Genomic DNA, 23,677 nt, shown 5'->3' with positions numbered 1-23,677 from the left:
CTGAGAGATGACTGCTCTGGCCACCGTCAGAAAATTATGGAGCACATCTTTTTTAACCTCTTTGATGGATCCCGGTATCATACATAACAAATGTATTTGGGGGTTTGGCTGTACACGTGTGCCTGTTGCTCTAAAATATATTTAGTATATCTTCCCAGAATCCTTCTGAAATGGGGGCATGTGACCCTGATAATCACATTGCCCTCTTAATTATGACATCTCCAGCATATATTAGGCAGGGTTGGATTGATCTGGTGAAGGTCATCTGAGCATCTATACCAATGGGTAAAAATGTTGAAGTTTTTTTTCCTGGGCTGTACTATCAATAGAAAGTTTATGAGAGAGAGAGTGTAAATTATTTCTCCCAATCCTCACTACTGAATTTTGTGCTTCTCTTTGCCCAGTAGCTGTACAGGCTCGGAGATTGGGGTTAGTAACAGTAGACAATATTGTATAAATTTGGGAAACAAAGTGTGGTGGTGGTGGTGGGGGATAGGCAGTCACATAAAAAATAGTTTCTCAAAAGGAGTAGGATGAGAAATCAACCAGCTTCTCTCCGACAAAGACTGGATGAAAGAGGTGAGTTGTTGGTTCAAGAACCAAGACTGTAATCCAGGTAAATTAGATATAATAGGAGGACCGGATGGAGAATGAGGAAAATATTGATGCCACTCGACGTTAGGAAGCTACACCAGTTACACCAATTATTGATCTATGTATACCAATGGGAAAATAAGGGCTGTCAAATAGTGATGTCATTGGGCCAACATATGCAGGAATGTTGGAAGTAGCAATCCAACTGTCCCACAAAATTAAGGTTTTATTTGTAATTGCCAATACGGAACCCTTCCGCTTATATGGTAATATCCATGGGAGAGTTTGGAGATCAAGTGGGGATAAAGACTGCTCGATCTGGCCTCACAACTTAAAGGGAACATTATGAAACCAGTTTTGAAAGCCTCACCAGGGCCGACGCTTGATAATAAAGAGATATGTCTGAGGCACCTGCGCCTCCTTTTTCTTTAGGGAGAGAAAATATTTTACCATTCAGTCGAGGTCAACTAGAACTCCAGCCAATTAGTAAATAATATCTGCAATTTCAAAAAAAATAATTTTAAGCTATTCAGATGCAGTGGTGTAGAGAAGTAAAGCAATAGGCAACCAGAATTAACCTAATTGTTAATTTGTCATTGCTTATTAGGTATATGTCATACGTTGGCCTAAATTATAATAAAGGCAATATAGAATAGGTACTTGTCATTGATTATAGTTGCTTGCCAGCAAGCAGCGTATGCAAAAGGCTGCTTATAACTTGCATAGTTCTTGTCAGTACTAAGGATACCTTGAGTTGGCAAGAGCTGGTTCTCAACAGCTTGAGGGAAACATCTATTAGGTACAGTGAAGGAAATAAGTATTTGATCCCCTGATGATTTTGAATGTTTGCCCACTCACAAAGAAATAAGTTTAAAAATCGAATGGTAGGTGTATTGTAACACTGAGAGACAGAATAGCAACAAAAAATTCAAAAGAAATGCATGTCTAACAAATTATGCACTGATTTGAATGTTCATGAGGGAAATAAGTATTTGATCCCCTCCACAAAACATGACTTTGTACTTGGTGGCAATCCCTTGTTGGCAATCACAGAGGTCAGACATTTCCTGTAGTTGGCCACCAGGTTTGCACACATCTTAGGAGACATTTTGGCCCACTCCTCATGGTAGATCCACTCCAAGTCATTAAGGTTTGGTAGCGGACGTTTGGCAACTTGAACTTTCAGGTCCCTCCACAGATTTTCAATTGGATTAAGGTCTGGAGACTGGCTTGGCCACTCCAGGACCTTACTGTGCTTCTTCTTGAGCCACTCCTTTATTGCCTTGGTCGTGTGTTTTGGGTCATTGTCATGCTGGAACATCCATCCACAACCCATTTTCAATGCCCTGGCTGAGGGAAGAAGGTTCTCACCCAAGATTTGATGGTACATTGCCCTGTCCATCGTCATCATTGATGCGGTGCAGTTGTCCTGTCCATTAAAAGAAAAAACCCACCTACAAGTGCCAAGAGGGTCCACCTAGTGGGCCAAAAAAAGAAAAGGGCTAAAATCCCCATCAGCCCTGCTAGCATGTCGTGAAGCTCGGCTGATTCTCTGTACATATTCCAGGAGACCCAGGTGCGATGACAATGTTCTTGAGTACCCAGTTCCTGTGTCAGGAGAGACTATCTCCTCAATGTGATCCATTTCCTCGACCCACTGCACTTGGAACAGTGGTCAAACGCCAGTGGCAAGGTATGACTAATCTGGCGGCTGTTAGACAATGATGGAGAATACCTCTTTTGATGCATTTATATGAGACAGGTAAGATAGAGAGTAGAAACATCTGTGGTGTGTTAGGTATGGTCGAGTCAGTAACTGCAGTGTATATGTAAATGATCTGATCCCAGAAAGCATGTATGGGGGGGGGGGGCATTCCCACCAAACGTGAAGCAAAGAACCAACTATGGTAAGGCAACACCAGCAACCTATCAGAAACTGACGGGTAAATCCTGTTAAGCATAGTGGGGAACCTGTACCACTGTGAAAGTAGTTTGAAATTAGTCTTCTGTGCCTTGCAGGCCAGCGACAGATGATGGGCGAAAGTGAATGATTTCTCCCAGTCCTCCTCAGACAACTGGGTATCAAGGTCAGAAGCCCATTTAAGTATATATTCCGGTAAGAGTGGGTGGACCCTAGAGTGGAGGATTCTGTATACGGACGAGAGTGGTTGCAGAGGTGGAGACTCCTGGAGAAGTAAAACTTCAAAAGGTAGTAGGAAAAAAGTTGTTTATATTCCATCCAATGAGTGGGAAAAGGCCTGCCATAAGTGTAGGACTCCCGGTGTGAAGGAAACCGGTTGTTACAAAGAACTTGTACTAGGCATCTATGAGTCTGCCTATCCCACGCAAGGAAGGAAGGTCGAGACAGAGCAGGTGGGCATTGCAAAGTCCCAAACGGGGGGTAAGCGGTCCTACCAGTGATGAAATGCCTAAGGTAGAAATAATAACCGAAAGTTCCAAGCTCTAAATCGCCAAAGCTATTGAAAGAAACAAACCTCAGCTGCCATTGTCACACTTGAAATAGTGATAAAAGAAGTCAGAAGAAACAGCACATAGGGTTGTTATAGATTGACCAAGCAATTGGTTCCAATAAAAGTTATCCAATATCAAACCAGCAGTATCAATTGCCCAACTTGTGGCCGTTGTGGAATATCTGCTCACCCTTTGCTGCACGGGAACCCTGAACCAGGAATGAAGATGTGTACAAAGCTCATCCCTTGTCTTTTATAAAGGGGCTGATCTCATGGGCAGGCAATAATGGCTATGGTGGAATATCACGATCAAGTACTGCCCCCTTGCCTGCCCATGAGATCAGCCCCTTTATAAAAGACAGGCAGTTGCCACAGTTATCCAGGACTTGACAAAGCGCATGCGCGCAAAACACATTGTCGTGGCAACTGGATAATTTGCAGTTCAGCCCGATTCCCTGTGGCCAACTTGCGCTTTCTCCAAAGTTCCGGTGCGCTGCAGTCCCCATAACTGTCAGCCTGCTTCTGCCTGTCAAGGGATGAGCTTTGTATACATCTCCATTCCTGATTCAGGGTTCCCGTGCAGCAAAGGGTGAGCAGATATTCCACCACAGCCACAAGCTAGGCAATTGATACTGCTGGTTTGATATTGGATGAGAGTACTGCTTTTTTATTATACTGGAATAAATCTATTAACTTTTATTGGAACCAATTGGTTGGTCATTCTATAACAAGCCTATGCCCTCGAGAGCTGTTTCTTCTGACCTAAGGTAGAGATAAGACCATCCTAAACCCACAGCAGACTAGCTGTAATGCAAGGCAAGATAGAAGACGAGCCCCAATAGGTCACTGCTGTCCACGGAAGAGCAAGGAGGGCACAGGGCACCAATGCCCATTCCATTGACACCTGCTCTTTGTCCGAGGAATGGTGGAACCAGTTCACCATTCTAGGCAAGACAGCTGCTGCATGACAAAGGCAGAGATCGGACGCTCCCACGCCTCCACACTGCTTCAGTAGGGTTAAGATAGTTCTGTGACGTCAAGGTCTCCTCAAGCACTATATGAGCTTTGTAAAGGCCAATTTTTGGGTCTTGAAAAAGGCCTGTGGGATCGTGATAGGTAGGGTCTGGAACAAGTATAGGAATAGTTGGGGTGACATCTATTTTCAGTATGGAAATCCTTCCGAACCAGGTGTACAAAGGTCGGTTGTATGATTTCAGGTCCTGCAATGTGCGGTAGAGAAGCAGTATGTAATTCTCAGAGTAAAGTGTGGAAAGACCTGAGAGAATCTTAATACCCAGCTATTTCAAGGCACCTGTGCAGAACCTGAAGGAAAAGTTGTCCTTAAGAGAGGTCACCACCGAGGCTGAAAGATTGACATTCACGATCTCAAATTTAGTAATGCTGACTTTAAAGTTATTCAATTCACTATAACATTGAATTTTCCATAGAATGGAGTGTAAAGAGGTATGTGGATCTGCAACAGTTAGTGGCATGTCATCAGCAAAAAGTGCCAGTTTTACCTTTTGGGTGCTTATCGGAACTCCTTTGATGGATATGTTATTGCGCAGAGAGGTTGCTAGGTGTGCCATTACCTGCACATAATGGAGTGGGGATAAAGGGCACCCCTGCCTGGTGCTGTTAGCCATAGAGAACCCTGGGAATAGGGCACCATTAATCCTAATTTGAGCATTTGGTCTGGTCTAAAGAGCCATGATCCTTTTCTGCGTCGCCAGGCCCATGCCAAGGTGCAATAGGGTGTGAGCCAGGAATGGCCAGCTCACCCTGTCGAATGCCTTTTCGACGTTGACCGAAAGCAAACAGACACTGAGATTGTTAGCCCAGGTTTTATCCATCACCAAGAGATTTTTCAGGGTATTGTCCCTGGCCTCCCGGCCCTGCACAAACCCCACCTCGTCTGTATGGACCTTGGCATAAAATCTTGACGTCGACCTCAATTAAGGAAAAAGGTCAAAAACTGGCACATATATTTAAATCTTTATCTGGTTTGGGAAGCAGATAGATATACGCCTCAAGAGTTTGCGTGGGAAAGAAGACCTCTGCTGAAATAGAGTTGAAGACACGCAAAAGGAAAGGGACTAGGGCTTTCTGGAATGTTTAGTAAAACTTAGGGAGAGGCGATCTTGGCCAGAACATTTGTCCATTGGAGTAGCCAGAATTGCAGCTTATAGCTCCTCCCAAGGAGAAATCTAGAGATTATCTACCTTCAGCATCGATCGTTGGAACAGCTGCTGGAGACTGAGGACTATGCAGAGGCCAATTATTGCTATAGAATATAATGTTTTATTGTTTTGTGTATTTGGTTGCCTTTTAGTTAAAGTTCAGACTGACGAATATTTACAAAAATTCTAAGATATTATTGACCATCATCATAGGGGTGGGTATATCATGGCATAAAAATGAACTTTCACGTTCAGCACAAACAATGACATCAGAAGCGTTACAGGGCTACTAAAAAGAAAAAGAAAAATTCTTCATACCACAGCTGTCAGACTCGGGATAAGTTTAACTGAATTCTTTACTTCTTCCTCTGTCACTTCTACCATTGTGCAGTGCTCTTCCTCCAAGGGTAATGCGTCTTCACCATTTTTGGTCACCCAAGGATGTAGCTGAGTAAAAGAAAAACAAAGCTTATCATTTAAATTGCAGAATACATGTATGAAGATCAAGAGTCAGGGTAATTTTCCTAGAAAATTATGCATCATAATTAATGCACATTTGTCAGCAGATGTAATCACTGATCCCCAAAATAGCTCTGTTCTCCTTTACAAAAAAAAGACGTATAGCAAAAAATTATTTCAAATCATTATTTGCAGTTTTGGAGGAAAAATAGTTATACCTTTGTTAAAGTGTATGTTACCCTAACCATGATGATTGCTTAAGGTAAAGTTCTTAATATATGTACCCTGCATATTGTTTATTTTTTCTGTTTATGATAAATACCCGGTGATCCTCCCCAGTTCCCTGGGGCTCTTTTTCAAACTGACCATGCTAACATGGAAGCATGATCAGTTTGAGTCCCTGAGATCACGGTTAGGAGGTTGAACACGCCATACATACACACAGAGTGCCTATATCTCCTGTGTCAGTTTTGAAGCCACACCCCCTGCCCATGCGCTGCTGTGTTGTCAGTTAAGAAGTCAAGCCCCCAGTCCAGCTCTACTGTGTTCCAGAAGCAGCTATTGGAGGGGCGGATCAGCCTGCTTCCCCTCTGGGAACGCAATATAAAAGATATGAACCAGTTTTGACATTACATTATATCTGACTAATGGAAACCTTCCCTGGAACATTCCTGTGCACTTCAGGGAGGTGGGGTCCCTAGTCACTGGTGCAGGGTGAGGTAAGCCACCAGATCCTGGTCAAGCTAAGCTGGGTGCCTTTAGAGGCTCCTAGAAGGGAAAGAGCCATTGAAGGTCATCTACAGAGCAAAGCCCCAAAGGTCCCACACTAGAGGATTCACATGGACCACTGGGCAATACCCATTGACGGCTCACGTTCGTTAAAAATGCATGTATGATGCCGCACTATGCAACAGCGCCTTATAGCAACTAACTTCTCTCCACAGACTGAGTTTTCCCTGAATTGCTCGAACACATACTGACAAATGGCTGCTGCTGGGAAGTGGCTAACCCTCTGGGAGTATTTCAATAAGAATGAGATTTTTGTTGCAGAAGATGCTTCAGTTCTGAACTTTACAGACTTCTGGGAAAAGTGAGCCAATCACACAAGCGGGTGGGGGGGGGGGGGGTATGTATGGTACACCAAATGTGTTCAGAACATCTTCAGGTTGCCATATTGTCTTGAGTTTTACAGGAAACTACAGCACTGCATATTGAAAAGGAAAGGTCTTTTTTATTGACATTCAATTACAATATGGCGTATGTAGTAGCAATTGTATATATTATTTTTATTTGCAATTTTTTGTGAAGAACAAACAATCAATATTCAGTAAACCAAAAGCGCAGTGAAACAACCCAATAGAAGCAATTAGGAATAACAATCCGACATAACAACATCTGTTTGCTATGAAATATGCACTTTACAGTTTAGTGTTCTGTGATTGGACAAAACTGTAGAAGTACACTGTTTCCTCTTAGGTTTATATGCTATATATTTATACTTCAGCAAACAAAATATACAGAAGTAATAAAAGTAAAATTAAACAGATAAGATCAACTGCCTTTCCTTATCAGCCATTCCATGGAAAACTAAATGAAGGTAAAGATTGTTATAAACTATACTCTGATTCACATTTTGGAAATGAGCTGCATATAGTAGGTACTAATCACAAGCTATAGGATCATTGATTTTGACATCATCTGTCCACCACTATAAATAATGTTAGAATAAAATGTATTAAATGCTATTAAAGTTCAACACATACACCTGTGAATTGCAGACATTTAATCCTGCTCACTGTATGATAGCCCCAAACACAATTTTTCACTCAAACACCTGTCATAATAAGATGACTGTGCTATAGTTTCTTGGAACTGCACAGCTGTTATATGGCCACATATCTAGATATCAAAGCAAAAAAACGGAGCTATTTTTCTTCCACAATAATCCTATGGTTGGCTGCTCAGAAAATTATGCTGTTACCATGTAATACAAATGGTAATAGCATTCAGTCTGAAGGAGGTCTTACAGCTTTACAATTGGGTGAAAGTTGGGCTAGGGGTTCTACAAATTTGTCAAAGTTAATTGCATAATGTATGTGGTATTCCAAAGTAATTGCTAACACTGTTGCATTATGTTAATCTGTGCTTCATTTTAGTTGTTATTTAAATCCATGCACTAGCAATCAGAGCTGGCAGTTTCAGCACACAGTTCCTGTCACCAAGAGCAATGCCCTACTCTATGCCCCTTCACATTAACCCTTTTTGTAAGTTCAACCTTCACATTAGGCTTTCCTTTCCAAATCCTCATCCTCAATTCCCAAGCCCCTTTGATGCAATTTTAACAACTTGGTTGCTTACTTATTTATCCTCTGGCACATCTGCATTGAAAGATATCAGAGATGGAATCCAGATTTGACTGTTCCATATTTAAATGAAATGCATTAAAAAATAAAATATAATTGTTCTTTTTAGTGTTTAAGAAGCTCTGTTCCATGTCTTTTCAGGATTGAGAACTGTGATTCTCATTGTTTCTCCAGTTCTGCAGGAGTAGGTATGCCTACAATGCTGACCATGCACAGATGGACACTCAGAGACAGGGCACTTCGTAAGTGGCTGTAATTAACACTGGCTTTACCTCTCAACATATTTCTCTTTTGCAGTACTATATCTAGACTTAAAGCCTGTAAAGGCTGAAGGTTTTTTTTACCTTCATGCATTCTATGCATGAAGTAAAAAACCCTTCTGTATGCAGCAGCCCTCCCAGCCCCCCTAACTTAGCTGAGCCCCCTCTGGATCCAACAATGTGAACTCCGCTCTCCGGGGACTCTGTCTCTGTGGGGCCAAGCCACGGCTCTGTGTGTGAATGGGCATACAGAGAAGTGGCACGGGAACAAGCCTGCTTGGGTGCCCCCATAGCAAGCTGCTTGCTCTAGGAGCACTAGCCAGTAGGGAGGGGCCTGAAGCACTGGAAGGGAACTCGAGAAGAAGAGGATTGGGGCTGCTCTGTGCAAAACCATTACACAGAGCAGGTAAGTATAACAGTATATATATAGATATATAGAGATATATATATATATATTTTTTTTTCTTTTAATATCACTTTAAATGTTACGAATGTTCAAAGATAAATAATAGGTTCAAACAGTAATATTACTTTAGCATCCCTATGCCATTATGGGAGCTTTTCACTGGCTGGTGTCAGATTCAGCACTTGCCTTATGCTGGCTTTTTGCAAAACGGTTTGTCAAAATACTGGCTAGTATACTAAATGGCATTCCCATGACAGTAGTTGTGATTTACAGGCTGGCCAGAGAGAGACAGAACTACATTTCCTGTCATGAATAATATAAGATTATAAACCATCTGTTCCAATACAATGCAGCTTTATAGCTATGCTCTGCAATATTACTCTAATGTTAACTTGATCTTTACAAATTTAAGCTGTTTTAGGTTAATTTTAATAATAACCAAAACAAGGTGTTATGAAGTTTTTCTTTTTCCTGAGTCAGATGATTCTACAATATGTAAGGTGGAAGAAAACGAAGCAGGGATGACATAGCAGGGAATACAGTAGAATAAATTAGATTTCCTATAAAATGCTACAGGGAAAAACAATGATACTGTAGTTATTAGGTTATTAGGCACAGACTTTATAATACAATCTGCAGCAAAGTCATTTAAATTGATATTGCACTGTTATAAGTCATCATACATAACACAGAGGTTAACTTCAAAATGAGAATATATGCAGTTATTTGAGAAGAAAACAAATCAGAAATTCAATAGGCGGTGAACTTGAACACCCACACTATGATTTTAAAGATAAACTAGGGAATTATGTCTACTACCTGAATAGCAATCTCAGAAAGCTGTAGTCTATATAAATGCAAGGCTTCTGTTTTATTTGGACATTTTTGGTGCATGATGAGAGGTCTACCAATATAGGTAATGGAATAGGTCTCATCTCTGCGATGAATTTTGAACAATCTTGGTTCTTCTCAGGCACATGAAAGGAACTATATAATCCTAACTCAATGGTATTGTTGTCTGGCCTCGTCACACAAGATTACACCGTCTATACCAGATGTGGCGAGTCAGGTGGTACACATCTCCATGTGTGGTGGACACACCCTAAAATTTAACCATTTTGGATAACTATCTTTTGATTACTGATTATGGGAATGATGTGGCTGGCAACATCGGAAGTAGTAATGCTCTCTCTGATTCCTGGCTCCTCCAAACACATTAAAAAGTATCTGCTCAGATTCTTACTCATGGCGGGTTGTGCTCTTATTTCTAGACATTGGAAGCCCCCTACAATTTCATGTCTCTGGGAATGGGTCACTGAACTAAATTACCTAATGCAAAAGGAGGATCTGTTGGCCACAACCAATGAAAAACATTACTAAGTTCATGGACCTGTGGTTTCCTTGGATTGAGTTTTCTAATTCTCCTAAATTTCTGCCTTTCCTATGTAACTAAATAATTATTATAGCCTTTTGGGTCTGCGCTAGACTGACAACTCTCCCTCCCATTGGACACCCCTCTTCTCTTTCTGTTGTCCTCTCCTCCCCTTTTTCTTTTCCTCTCTGCCTTTCTCTTATCCCCACCTTATTTTACAAAAGTGGCACCTATTGCATCATTTTGATCCCCACTGGTACTCATTTTATGAGGCACACTGTGCTCCCTACAATGCTCGCTGGCTTTGCCTTGGATTTGGGCCCAACTTCTTTCCCTTTCTCATGTTAGCTCACGCTAGTGCAGCCAACCAAGTAGAGGCTTGAGCCTGCAGTCAGTTGTGGTCCATGCGTTTTTTTGGTGTGGTTAGCCATTTTTTGCAGATAATAACTATTGTAATCTCGTGCACAGTTGACAGTGTTGTAATTTGTTGCTTTTTTTATTGTTTGTGTGCCACACTCTTCAATAAAGCTGCATTCTTTAAACAATATCAGTTGGGTGTGAACCATCCTAATGGTATGATTTGGCACAGAAGGATCCGGATATTATAACAGTTCCACTCAGGGATCAACTAATGGGTATTAGACCTTCCACATTCTTGGGGACTATGGAAGGATCTTCCCCTAGAAGAACACACCTTGGATATTTCCCATGATATCCTATCGGAGCTCAATAATGAGCAAAAGATGCAGTGCTTTTTTAATAAGATCTTAGATGGTATGATATTTCTTCCTCTTCTTGGGTTTCTAAGTTACCAGTCCCATTTTTTTAAATTAAGTATTTGAGCCACTGGTGAGAGGCGGGGTATTTGTCTAAAGGCAACCAATGTAAACATCAGTGAAGGGGCAGTTTGGGCACTGAGATGCTGGATGAAATGTAACACTAGCAACATCTATCCCAAGGACCTCTCACATTGAGGTACTGTATACTGCAGAAAAGGACAGTGAATTTAGAAATCATTCTCCTGAAGCCTGAACCATGTGAGTAGGTACAGCATATCTGTGTGGAGCTTCTGTGCCCTCCCTAGCAAACTATGGAAGATGAGGCATACCTGTACAGTATACTGAGAATGTGTTTAGGGTGATGAGACCCACTCAACTGTTAATATTCACTGCTCACAGTAGACATAAACAAAGGAACTTGGTGCACTCACCATGTCTTTTCAGAACCAGGCAAACAACCTAACTAAATTGTATTTTATTTCTCCTAGTATTTAATATTGGCTGCAACTTCGTTTCATTTGGAGTTTTCAATAATGACCCTATTGTTGCTTCTGAAAAGTATATTATAGCAAATACATTTCCAGGGACTATGTTTAATAAATAATCCTGGAACACAATTACTTATTTTGTGAACAGGGCTTAGAGATTTAGGTGGCCTACATAGTGTTTTATATTAATTCAGTGTAAACAATGTTTTTTTGATACATCATGCACAATGGCTCTAAAATGGACTTTGCAAACACAGTGAAAAAATTATCCACTGCAAAATAATTACAAGTGCAATCTCTCCAAATCACTGGCACCTATTGGGTCAACAGAATGTGAAAATTGTATCCATAATAATTATGGATGTGCATGTAAAAATACTTGATGACAGATTTATCATTTCTGCTAGAATACATACATCTGTTTTGTGTTTTACTAATAGACAAAAAATGCCACTATTATGCTGTGGGTGTTCATGTACAGTAAAATAGTCCCAGAAAAGTACAACAAAACATGCACGGCCAGAAGGATTAACAATGACAAAGAACATCGAACAAATATTTTTAAAAATGGCTGTATGTGACATCCAGAAATGGATTCTTTGGTATACCATATGAAATACAGTACATAATGCATACCTTTATTTCCGGAACACTTATCCGATCTTCTGGCTTCTTAGTCAACATTAGCACAATCAAGTCTTTCAGTTCATCGCTTACGACTGGCCTTTAATTGAAAAACAGACATTTTAGGTCATCTTTTTGCAGGTAAGGAGGGACAGCCATGATGAGGGAGAGATTGCAACCGATTTGTATATTATACATTTCTAAGCCACAACTTCTCAAAGAATCTAAATACAGTCATCAGAAAGCTATCTGCTATCAGAGAAGAAATTCCATGGTAGCAGGGCAGAAAATCGAAGGAAAAATGGTTAGGAATCTAACCTTTATGAACCTGAATAAATAGTAAAATAAATATAACTAGTTACCTGAGGCAACAAGGATATAACCTGATTTGCCGTATTGAGCAACGATGGAGCAACACATCTACAGATAAATATAATACATACATAATATATAGAAATCATTTTCATTAACCACTTCCAGTCCGGACACTTTTACCGCCTTCCTGACCAGGGCAATTTTCAGCTTTCAGTGCTATCACACTTTGAATGACAATTGCCCGGTCATGCAACACTGTACCCATATGAATTTTTTACCAGTTTTTTGAGACAGATAAAAATTTATTTTGGTGGTATTTATTCACCGCTGGGATTTTTATTTTTTTTGCTATGTAAATGAAAAGTCCAAAAATTTTGAAAAAAAGTGTTTTTCTTATAAAATTTTGCAAATAAATAATATTTCATCATAAATTTTGGCCAAAATGTATTCCGTTAACTTTTTAATAAAAAAATAAGCCAAATTAGTTTATAACCAAAAATTATCATTTTTAAACATTTTAATTTTTTTTATATTATTTATTTTATTTTTTTTACATACTGTCACCGTAGCAATACAGTGTCACCATGGTGACACTGTACTACTTTTGGGGGGTGATGAAGAATTCTTTTTTTTTTTTTTTTTACACTGATTGCTTTACACCCATATAGGATGTAAAAGCAATCATTTCTCTTTCTCTCTGTCTGCATTCTTGCAGCCATTGAGAACTACTGAGTGAGGTGTGATTGGTCACAGCTTGTCACATGGTACAAGGCTGTTGTGAATAGCCTTGTACCATGTGACCTCTGTGATCATTCACATATTTCACACGTAGTAAGCAATGATGTCACTGTGATCACTGATTGGCCAATCAGTGATCACATGATCGGGACCTCGTACAGAGTTGCTGTCCGATGATCGGTGGACTAAGCGGGCACCGGATCGCGGCGCAGCGCGCTCCCGGAAAGCACGCACAAGCAGGGTGCGGGGAGGCCGTTTTTAACCGGCCACCCGCACCTGCAGTGCCACCGTCTGGCCGTTTATATAGAGTGGCCGGTTGGGAGGTGGTTAAAGTGCCAATTAAAGCAAACGCTGATGAGTTTATATAATCCTGAAGAGATTAGAAAACCTAATTAGCACCTGACTATGGCTGATCAGTTTTTAGGTCTACAAAGTGTCCCACTGTAGCTGATCAATAAAAGCTTAACTCAAGCAAGCAGCTAAATACACAGTCAAAATACATATTGCAATACTGTACAATCAGACACCCCTTCCAAAGAACAGTGCCAGGTTCTCCAGCTCTACTGCAGGTCCTGCTAAGTAGACAAACATGAAAAAGAAACACATTGATGAGGTATCACTCTGCCCTCTCCAACTGAGCTGTTGCTCCCTGTCAGCCCTTGTGCATGTAGCATTGGCCAACTGTCTAACAGAGCGGTGCAGAAAATTACAGGAGGCATATATCAAGAGAAATGTAGGTATTTATTTCAATTTACATTTATATGACTGCATTACCAAGGGCTTTCAGACATCTGTGTGAAGTTGAATTTTAATTCAGAGTCAACCATATATAAATATATGCACAAATCTAAACTATGTGACTGCTCAAGCACTGTTTTATGAATTTTATATTTATTTTATGCATGTTAAAACTTACTAAGCTAAATATATTGGTTTGAACATCAGAAAAGATGTCAAATATTTTTCTGTAACTAAAATGTAAAAAAGCTTTATAAATACACAGAAAATGCATAGCTTACGTACTGCTCGGGATACTCCACTGGCTTATGTTTAATTATGTTATGAAGAACTAAGATGTATTCATCCATAAAAGGACACTGAAATAAACAACAAACACAGTTATTGGTGACGTATGAAGTTCAGAAAAGATATGTTGATCCTAAGCTGGCAATATGCATTTAGTGAACTATATGGATTTAGCGCAATTAAGTTAATAAAAACGTATTGAAGTGAAATTAATATATTTCAACTGATAATTTGTAGCATTCTTGTCCTGAAAGCATAAAAAAAATCTAATATTTTAGTTAAATCCAATTTACTGCATAAAATAGTGCAAATCTACAGGAACATAACCGACTGGTCCCCAATAAGTTTCAATAAGTGCCCACCTTTCCACTAACCTTTATAAAAAAAACAGTGAACAACCAGTACAGGAAGACTAGTAAATGAAATTTAAACAAACACACAAAGGCATTGACATTTTTTGCATTAGATCTAAATCTAGTAATGGTAATCTCCATTTAGCAGTGTTAGTCTATTTATAAACTGATTTGTTTCACTTCTTTCATACTGTGCACTGCACAAATCGCAACCATGTTGTGAAGTTTAGTATTTTCAACACAACATGCACTACAGGGGCAGAAATATTTGTTACAAAGCCCAGTTATTTGACATATTTGAATAAATCACTCTTCTTTGTGTTTTTGTGTATAATAAAGGGAAATCAGAAGCTGAATTGTGTAGCACAGTAGACATCCACGGCACCAAAGCAGGCTTTGTGCTAGTTTAGAAGTTTTTATTCAGATGAATGTGTCCATGGGTTTTACAGGCAAGCTGGAGAAAATCTATGAGTTTATAGCGTTCATGCAAATTATAATTTGGTCATAAAATATTACAGTTCAATGTACAATATAAACTGTATATTTTTAAATCTGGTGATTAGATGCAATGTGTGTATTGGGGGTTTAATCCAAACCAACTATAATTTAGGCAGCACAGCGGATAAGTGGTTAGCACTTCTGCCTCGCTGCACTAGTGTCATTGGTTCGAATGCCAATCACAGTACTACCTGCCTGCAGTTTGCATGCTTTCCCTGTTCCTGCCTGGGTTTCCTCTCAGTACTCCAGTTTCTTCCCACACGCCAAAGACATGCTGGTAGGTTAATTGGTTCCTGTCTAAATTGGCCCTAGTATTTGTATGTATGAATGTAAGTTAGGGACCTTAGATTGTACACCCCTTCAGGGTTAGGGACTGATGTGAATGTACAATATATATGTAAAGCGTAGCATAAATTGACAGCACTATATAAGTACCTGAAATAACTAAATAAAACCATAACTCCCCAGAGCAGGAATACTTCCAAGAATTCTCGTCTTCTGCTCTTGTGTCTAGCTCATAGCTTTTCTAATACAGAGCTCGAGGTCAATACATTGGTACCCCCAAACATAGCCTCCGATTTACAGCACTGAGTTTAATCTCCAGTGAATGACATTAAACTAGAACTTATGCTATAAAGAAACTATTTCCTTTTACAAAAACTATGAATGATCATAAAATCAAGTGCATTCTCTTTACTTATGTTATTATCTTAAAATGGAAAAAGGTAAGGGCTTGCTATAAAGTTAGCTAAAGGTCTTTAAGTGGACATTAATGCTGAGAGGCAGTCTGGCTTCTTTATCATGTAACCACTGTGTTTGGCTCTCAAGGTGGTCACGTGACTGGGAGCCTGTTCCGCAGTGAGTGCGCTCTCAGCATACAAGCTCAGGACATCATGAACACAAATATTGGGTGGGTGGACTTTAAAGTCCACTTTTCCTGCTGCATATTATTACACGGTTGGCAAGAAGTCAAATTATTTAATTATTGTACCATTTAGGATTTTTTTCTAAAGCCAAAGTCTGGACTTCAGGTTCTCTCCTTGAGAACCCCTCTCCCACTCCAAAAAAAAACCATAACTATTTTTTACTTTACGATTTTATATTGATCTTTTTATATAAATATGTAGCCACTATGTAGTTCTCCCAATCCTTCTAAATGATTAAAAAATGCTTTCATCAAAATCCTGCTACATGTGAAGTGGGTGAACCATCATGATATGTTTGGAATATTTTGCTGTTATGTATAGTGCTGATATCCACTAGGACTGAGTGAATATGCGTATATTTTACGCTTTTAACAAATAAGTGGTTTTGCACTATCAGTATGACATATTTCAAACTGAACAATGTATATTGATAAGAGATTAATAAGATATTCCAAAGGGATGCATGGAACCAGAGGAAGCTGCCATGGAACCTTTTTACCTTTCCATTAAAAGAAGGTAAAATAAAAGAGTGGGCGTGTTTCCATTTGAGTTGGAGAGGTTGAGAAGATACCTGAAAATTACTGCTTGAAAAATAACATGGACTAGTTTCCTGTGGATTTGGTTATAGGGAAATTATTGAATTTATTTTGTTGTTCACTTTGATTTTTTTTTATTGTTGTTCATTTTGGATTTTACCATTTCATAATTATAGGGGTACAATATGTGTATATTCCTTCACATGTAGGAAGGTTTTGATCAAGGAATTTTTTGTCACTGCATAGTGTTTATTTATTGGGAAATAAAGTTCTTTTTTTTAATTGAATGTAGCAGTTGAGGTATTTTAATAAGCGTAAGAGATGATTAACTGCATGAGAATCGTAGTATTTTAAATTATTTATCTCTGGTAAAACAACATTTTGAATGCACGGTATAGTGGTGATGTGGTGGGTTCATGATGCTTTGCACTACCAGTATGTGCTCATGCTAAAAATGTTCAGTTCAAAATATTGTTGGATTTTATATTTCCCTGCCCAATTACTGCAGCTTTTTTTTTTTTCTTGTTAACACAGTCATTGGCATGATGTGTGGTACACATCATTGGTGGCATAAGGGTCAATTCCTAGGTCCAAACAAATCACCACTTTGTTTTTTACTGTGTGAGCATCAAACACTCCCATAAGCCACTTTTCTATAGTCTTTGGAAATACAGTTACCTACCTTTCCAAATACAAAACAGTAGAGAGTGACTCCCATGGCCCACACATCAAGTGCCTGGCAAAACATAATGAAGACAAATTAAATTGCATTTTTTAAGTTTATAAAAGTAGAATAGTCTCATGTTTTGTCTAGTCTATGGGTAATAAATGTTTCATACTGTTCCTGTTAATACTGTTTTTATATGGGTTCTTGAATAGAATACTTGGAGCTTGATTCTTATGTCATTCATGACGTGATTACGTGGTTCCTAAGTCAGCCAGGTTGGAAAGATTGATTAGGCTCAGTGCAGATGTGTACATTTGCAGGATGTAGATTTGCATTGCACCAGCCTAAACGGTGAATGCCACATTTGACAATGCCAGTCAGTTGAGTACACTGCTTCTCGGAGTACATTTTTTCCTGAGGGCATTGCTGGTGCATGCCAATATAACAAGGGCATTGGCTCTAATTGTTTACAGTCATGCAACCTCAACTGTGAGTAGGCGCACACAAACCTAAAATATGTATACCTTATACTCTATATGACATTCAGCAAATACTCTCTGCAGGTGATTCTCCAACACAGAATGTTTGTTGAAAGTCACAATCAATGCTTAAGAAGAATGGAACTATAGACAGCATGTATTGTGCCCGATAGTGTCCACTGTGACATTACTGTCACTAACCTTAACAGATTGTCAGGAAAGAGCAGCAGTGAAAGGAATTAACTTTTACCCCTAATTTGTCAGCAAACTGCTGTGTCCTTAGTGGCTCCCTAGACTTTTACAGCATATCAGACAAGAGATGAGCAACTTAGTTTTTTTCCCACCAGCAGCCATGGACCATTTTGTGGTAACATGTTAAACCTTAGATTGTACACCCCTTGAGAGTTAGGGACCGATGTGAATGTACAATATATATGTAAAGCGCTGCGTAAATTGATGGCGCTATATTAGTACCTGAAATAAATAATGTGTCGGTGCAATGCAACTACATTCATTCTACATAGCTTTCTAACATCCATTGTGCTGTGCTGCAGCACATGTTCATTAGCAAAGTGCAATGGGGTGCCTTTCCAATGAATGCCATCACATCACAATGACAATACCACATGTAATGTGTCTTGCCGCGTGTTAATACAACACCATAAAGCTATCTGAAGAAATGGTCTGTTAGGCAGTAAAAAAAAAGTAGCAAGTACAACCCTAAGGATATTTTATATAATTACATAACATGTTCCTGCACACAGTTACATTATAACCCTCTTACAAACTTCTTTAAAGTTGATGTCCAGTCTGCGTATATGTGGTGTTCCTTAATACATTCTTTCCCCCCTCAACAGCAAGCTAAAATAATAAAAAAAAATAAAAATAAATAAAACTTTCCATTTTGATTACATACCAAATTTGATACCCAATGACATCATTACAGGGTCTCTGTGCCTCTGTATGCAGTGCACGCAGATCATAACCCTGCAGCACCCTGTCTCAATAATCCTCTCAAATGCCTTCTGCTCTGATGCAAGCAGCCTGGCCAGCTGTTGGGAGAAGATATGCTTTGATGGGTGGATGTCAGTCTGGTGGGCATTCTTAGAAGTGGGCGTTCTTAGGACAGCTGCATATTCATGCAGATCACCCTAGTAAATGCACACATGGGATGCTGAGCCTCTATCATTAAAATAACTGAAATAATTCTAAGAATGAATGGACAGGTCAGGGACAGTAAGGTTGGGGAGCAAAGGGTGATGCTGGACATCCTCCAGCCAATAAACGAGGCAGGCTATATTTGACTTGCTGCAGCTTCTATTGCATGCTGTAAGATGCTCACAGTGTGCAGTGAAGCCAGAGTAAGCAATTTCAGTACAGGAGAGGAGCCTGTACAACTGAGCAAGACTGAAGGTAAAGCTGGAATTTAATTTTAAACTCTTCCACCCCTGAGGAGACACTTAGGGATTTTAAACAGCCTTGGGAAGACTGTGTTAGAAATACAGGTTTAATTTCAGAATGACTGAGCAACAGTAAACTGGGGTACACACTATAAGAAAATCAGACAAAACGATTGTTCGATTTTCCATGGAGGTGTGTATCATGATATATCCTTGATTAGCAAGAAGAGACAAAGGTGTACAAAGGTTGTACCACCTTTACATAAACCCACTGAAGTGAGTAGTCTCAGGTGATACACAGAGATGTTAGGCTGTACCTGTTTATCAGAAGCCCTCTCTTCTACAGCATTCTAAAATATACAGATCAAAGTTGTTTTCTCAGCTTCAGAAGGATGGGGGTGGGGATCTGATCTCACACACTGCACAGCATAGAGCAGGCTGCTGAGTGTAAACTGAGACCTGAGTGGAAGGAATGGACACACCTCTGTCTACACAGTCTCATAGGATAACATGCACAGCTGTGGGCGGGAGGGGGAGCAGGAATGCCTCCCATGATTCTGTGATGTTGGCTTAACCTGTCACAAGTGACTTATGCAGAGAGCAAGAGGAAAGAGACAGCAGATAGAAACCACACTAGATTCTTTGGATAATGGCTAGTACATACTATATATGGATATACTTTGTTCACTTTTCTTATGTTTCAGAGGTTTACAACCACTTTAAACTGTCTCAAAAGACACTGTCACACTGTTTGATCCTGCTTGCAATTATAATAACTCTCAGGTGTCCATGGCCTCCTTAAGAGTCCCAAAGATTTTTCTACAGAAAGACCTTTGTGAAGAGTCAGGGAATGCCTGATAAATGCTGTAGGAAGCAAAATAGATTGTAGCCTCCATTTCTATCATTTGGTGCTGCTGAGTGTATTCAATAATGTGGCTCCTGCTTGCTGAGTTTCGTTACTTAAATAATATCTGGAGCTCCCAACCGCTGTTCCACAGAGGAAAAGATCCATGTATACATAATCTAGCAGTTATCGGTGAAGTACAAAAATAAAACTCATTTTACTAGGTTCTTTAGGTTCCTCTCCTATTTTATTTGCATATCTTGTTATTTCAATTATTTTTGAAAACTTTTAGTAAAGAGTTTAAGTCTCAAAATAATACAGGTAATACTGATGCCAAATGAACTGTCAAACTATATTCATATCAATACTGAGTCATCCATGAAATAGCGATCTGCCTACGCTGTGTGTAGGAGAGAGGAGCTCCTTCAGATCTTTGCAGGCACTATGCAAGTTCTTCAAAATATAGCCTACTTATACAAACTGTTACAAATATATAAGATTGTGCAGAAAATGATAAGAGCAGCCTAGCATTTGAGTCACAAGTATACATCAAACCTCAAAAATACAATAGATTGCTAAACTAGCTGGGAATTGTGATATTTACATTTGCATTCAATACAATAATTTGTGTTTTCAAACTTTTCTATCGCCACTTTTTGTAAGCTAGAAACAGACTGTACCTTTCCACTGAACCCCTGACCAGTGTCTGCCAGAGTCTCAGGTGCCATGAAAGCCGGAGTCCCCGCTGTGCTTGACAGAAGTGCATCATTGCCTTCAAACTGATTGCTCACCCCAAAATCAGCTATTTTAATGTGACCATCATCCCCAAGAAGTAAATTGGATGGTTTGATGTCTCTGTGGATAATCTTCTGGTAATGCACTAAAAATACAATGAAAAAAAAACAATATAATGCTGCATACTCAATAATAGAAATATAATGTCACCTCTGCAAAAAAAAAAACAGAAACAAAAAAAAAATACAATGCTTAAGACATAGTAGTGTCTATCAAGCACCGAAATAAAGATATAAATCTCTGCAAATACTACCACCAGGTGAGGTTATCACTACATATGTTTAGACAGTATAACTGTGATCTCTTGCCCCTGAGAAGTCAAAGCAATCTAAAAAAAAAAATAATGTATAAACCCCCATACAAGCCAGCAGTAAATCACTAAGGATTCTCAGTGAAATATACTCTAAAAGCTATAGATATGATATAATCTCTGCCTTTATATTCTCCTTATCAGTGTGTTGTCACTTTTCACTGTCCTATAAAGCAATACATGGCACTTTTGTCATGGTAACTCTCTGTACTTTTTTCTTTTGGACATATTAAAAATCTGACAATATAAAAAAGATACTATCAAGGGTTGGGGAGCAGTGCATTTAAGCAATACAAAGTCAGTTTAGTGTGAGTCAACTCAACAAATCATTAGAAAACAGTATAGTGGAATCCCTGAACAGGCCGTATAAAGAAATGAATCACAAAAACCTTGAGAGCAGCCATGGTTAAACCAATGCTAAAGATGGACATGACAGCTTATCATGAATTATGTGAATCACTGCAACAGTTTCAGAAGACTAGTAGTTGAAAAAACACATCAGAGAAGGGTGATACTATTCAATGGTGTAAAGGTGCCCATAAACAATTCTTCAATCTCATATTGAACCGGAACTGATGAGTTAACGTCTATAATGCATTTGCAGATACCACCAGCCAAGGTTTGTCAGCAGGTAGATGCAAACTGACATATTAAAAAACCATATCTGATCCATGCTGTTTACCTTCTGACAAGTCTGGAGGTGCCTATAGCCCTCCATGCTCCACAGGTTAGACACAAATGGTGACAGTGCAAATGTAGAGAGAAGCCCTTTGTCTGGCCATAATGTAATTTATTTAAATGTTATGGGATATCAACATTTTTGTCAGTTTTATTTTAGTGTATGGCTTGATAAGTAATGTTTTAATATGCTTTGATTCGTTCTGGAAAATGTTTTGCCTACAGAAAATAACAGCTAACTGTCTTAGGCAAGAATGTGTTTGTAGTAAGTGTGAATGTGATGACCCTACATCTTCCCTTGTGTAACAAAGGTTGTGTGTAATTTGTCTGCTCAGATAGGAGTACTCAAAAACATTGGGGGGTAATTTACTAAAAGTCGAGAGTGCAAAATCTGGTGCAACTTTACAAAGTAACCAGTATAGACTGTTGGGGGGTGGAGTGTGGTACATCATAGTATCAATGTGGTCCAACAGGGTATCATCCATATATACTGTGTGTATGTATACACACACACAAACAAAATAACCCAGTAAAATTAGTGGGACTTTAAATATACTCCTGATGACCACAATATAAAATAAAAATCAACATATATATATAAAAATACATTAAAAAATGCATTAAAAACCATAGTGTAGCACAATAGACCATATACTGTTACATAAAGATTAATCACAATCTTGATGTATATCCTTGGAAAAAGGTCTATGCGTTTCATGGATTCACCACTTCCTCAGGGCCAACAAGGATTTTTTTTATAAAAAAACACATACATAAGTGATAATAAAAGCTCCTACAAATAAAGAAAAATAATAATTCATTATATAAACATCCAATCCTCAAAATACATATTATACAAGATTTATATTGCGCCAACAGTTTGCACAGTGATTTACAAAGTGAGGGCAAACAGTACAGTTACAATACAATTTAATGCAGGAGGAATCAGAGGGCCTTGCTCGCTAGAGCTTACAATGTAAAAGATTTTATATTTATCCCAAATATGTATCCCATATGCACCATATATTAAATCTTACACTCCGATGTCTCTGGGACAAGAAACAAAATAATAAGGATAACTCATCAATGGAATGCACCTGCCGGCCCACGGAAGAAACACCCTGGGAACCTAGCACAGAATTGTCTGAAAAAAGAAGGAGGGCACAGAGGATACTATATACAAAATATGAGTACAAAACGAAGGAAACCCAATACCATGTCCAATAAACCACTAAATTATCACAATATATCAATCCTATATCATGTCAGGCACAGGATTGTACTGTTATGGATACACTCGAGCACCATAAATTATATGATATCATAAATCCTATTTGTTGGGAGTCCTGAATTAATCAGGGGTCAGAGAAGGAACAAAATGTAGAGTCATTTAAGCCCGGTGAAGAGTGTATATCTATTCTGTCTAGATTTGTAGGTTCTTACGATCAATGCTATGGATCTCAGAGTATCAGGCTGATACTAATGTTTTATGGCAAAATGTCTGGCAATGGGTTTTTCAGCAAGGCCACAGCTTTAACCTGTTGCCATCCTTTAGTCTTTCCAACATAAAAAGAACCACATCTTCAAGTCATAAGATAGGTAATTCCCACAGTATTACAATTGAAGGGTTTCAATTTTAGTATTTGTGAATTAGGGAGACACACTACTCTGTTATCATTTATATATCGACAGTAGTCCCAATGGCCACATTTAAAGGTACCTTTGGGGAGAGATTTACATTGATCTCTATAAACGAGATGGGAAAAAGTATTGGACACCAGTATGTCACGTAGGGATTTGATACGTCGAAAAGTAATGTTTCTTATCTATAAATTTTGTAATCACGGAATTTTCAGTCAAAATATGCCAATATCTATCCAAAATTTTCCTAATCTTATCAGTCTAAAAATTACATTTAATGATAGGGCAAATTTTCAAGGAAGTGTTCACCATTCCCTGAAACAGTAGTAGTTTTCTAGGACAACTTTTGGCACATTGGTATGTCTTCTTAAGGTGTTTTCTACTATAACGCCGTTGTAGGAAGCATTTTTGAAGATCTAGTCTTTCAAAATCAGTTTCATCTGTGCAGTTTCTGCAAATTTGCAAATATTGACTG

At 38.9% G+C, this 23,677-nt stretch overlaps 1 protein-coding gene across 8 annotated transcripts in view; it reads right to left on the bottom strand.

Annotated features, from left to right (window-relative positions):
• Positions 1-23,677, bottom strand: part of CAMKK1 (calcium/calmodulin dependent protein kinase kinase 1) — a 323,389-nt gene that overhangs the window by 32,008 nt on the left and 267,704 nt on the right. For all 8 annotated transcript variants that reach the window (XR_016312890.1, XM_089678491.1, XM_089678497.1 and 5 more), the window contains 5 exons: positions 20,459-20,658; positions 17,071-17,124; positions 14,073-14,146; positions 12,009-12,096; positions 5,564-5,692 (listed from right to left, as the gene is read on the bottom strand). Coding sequence is in view for 7 of the 8 variants with exons in the window: in XM_089678491.1 (XP_089534617.1) it covers positions 5,564-5,692; positions 12,009-12,096; positions 14,073-14,146; positions 17,071-17,124; positions 20,459-20,658 (545 nt within the window). In the remaining variant the exon portion in view is untranslated. The remainder of the gene's footprint in view (positions 1-5,563; positions 5,693-12,008; positions 12,097-14,072; positions 14,147-17,070; positions 17,125-20,458; positions 20,659-23,677) is intronic.

Source organism: Staurois parvus, unplaced genomic scaffold (assembly GCF_062004578.1).
Source record: "Staurois parvus isolate SC_StPar_1 unplaced genomic scaffold, SC_StPar_1.0 ptg000206l, whole genome shotgun sequence".
Classification (NCBI taxonomy): Eukaryota; Metazoa; Chordata; class Amphibia; order Anura; family Ranidae; genus Staurois; species Staurois parvus.
Note: the sequence above shows the minus strand (reverse complement) of the source record. Positions and strands in the feature narration are given on the sequence as shown.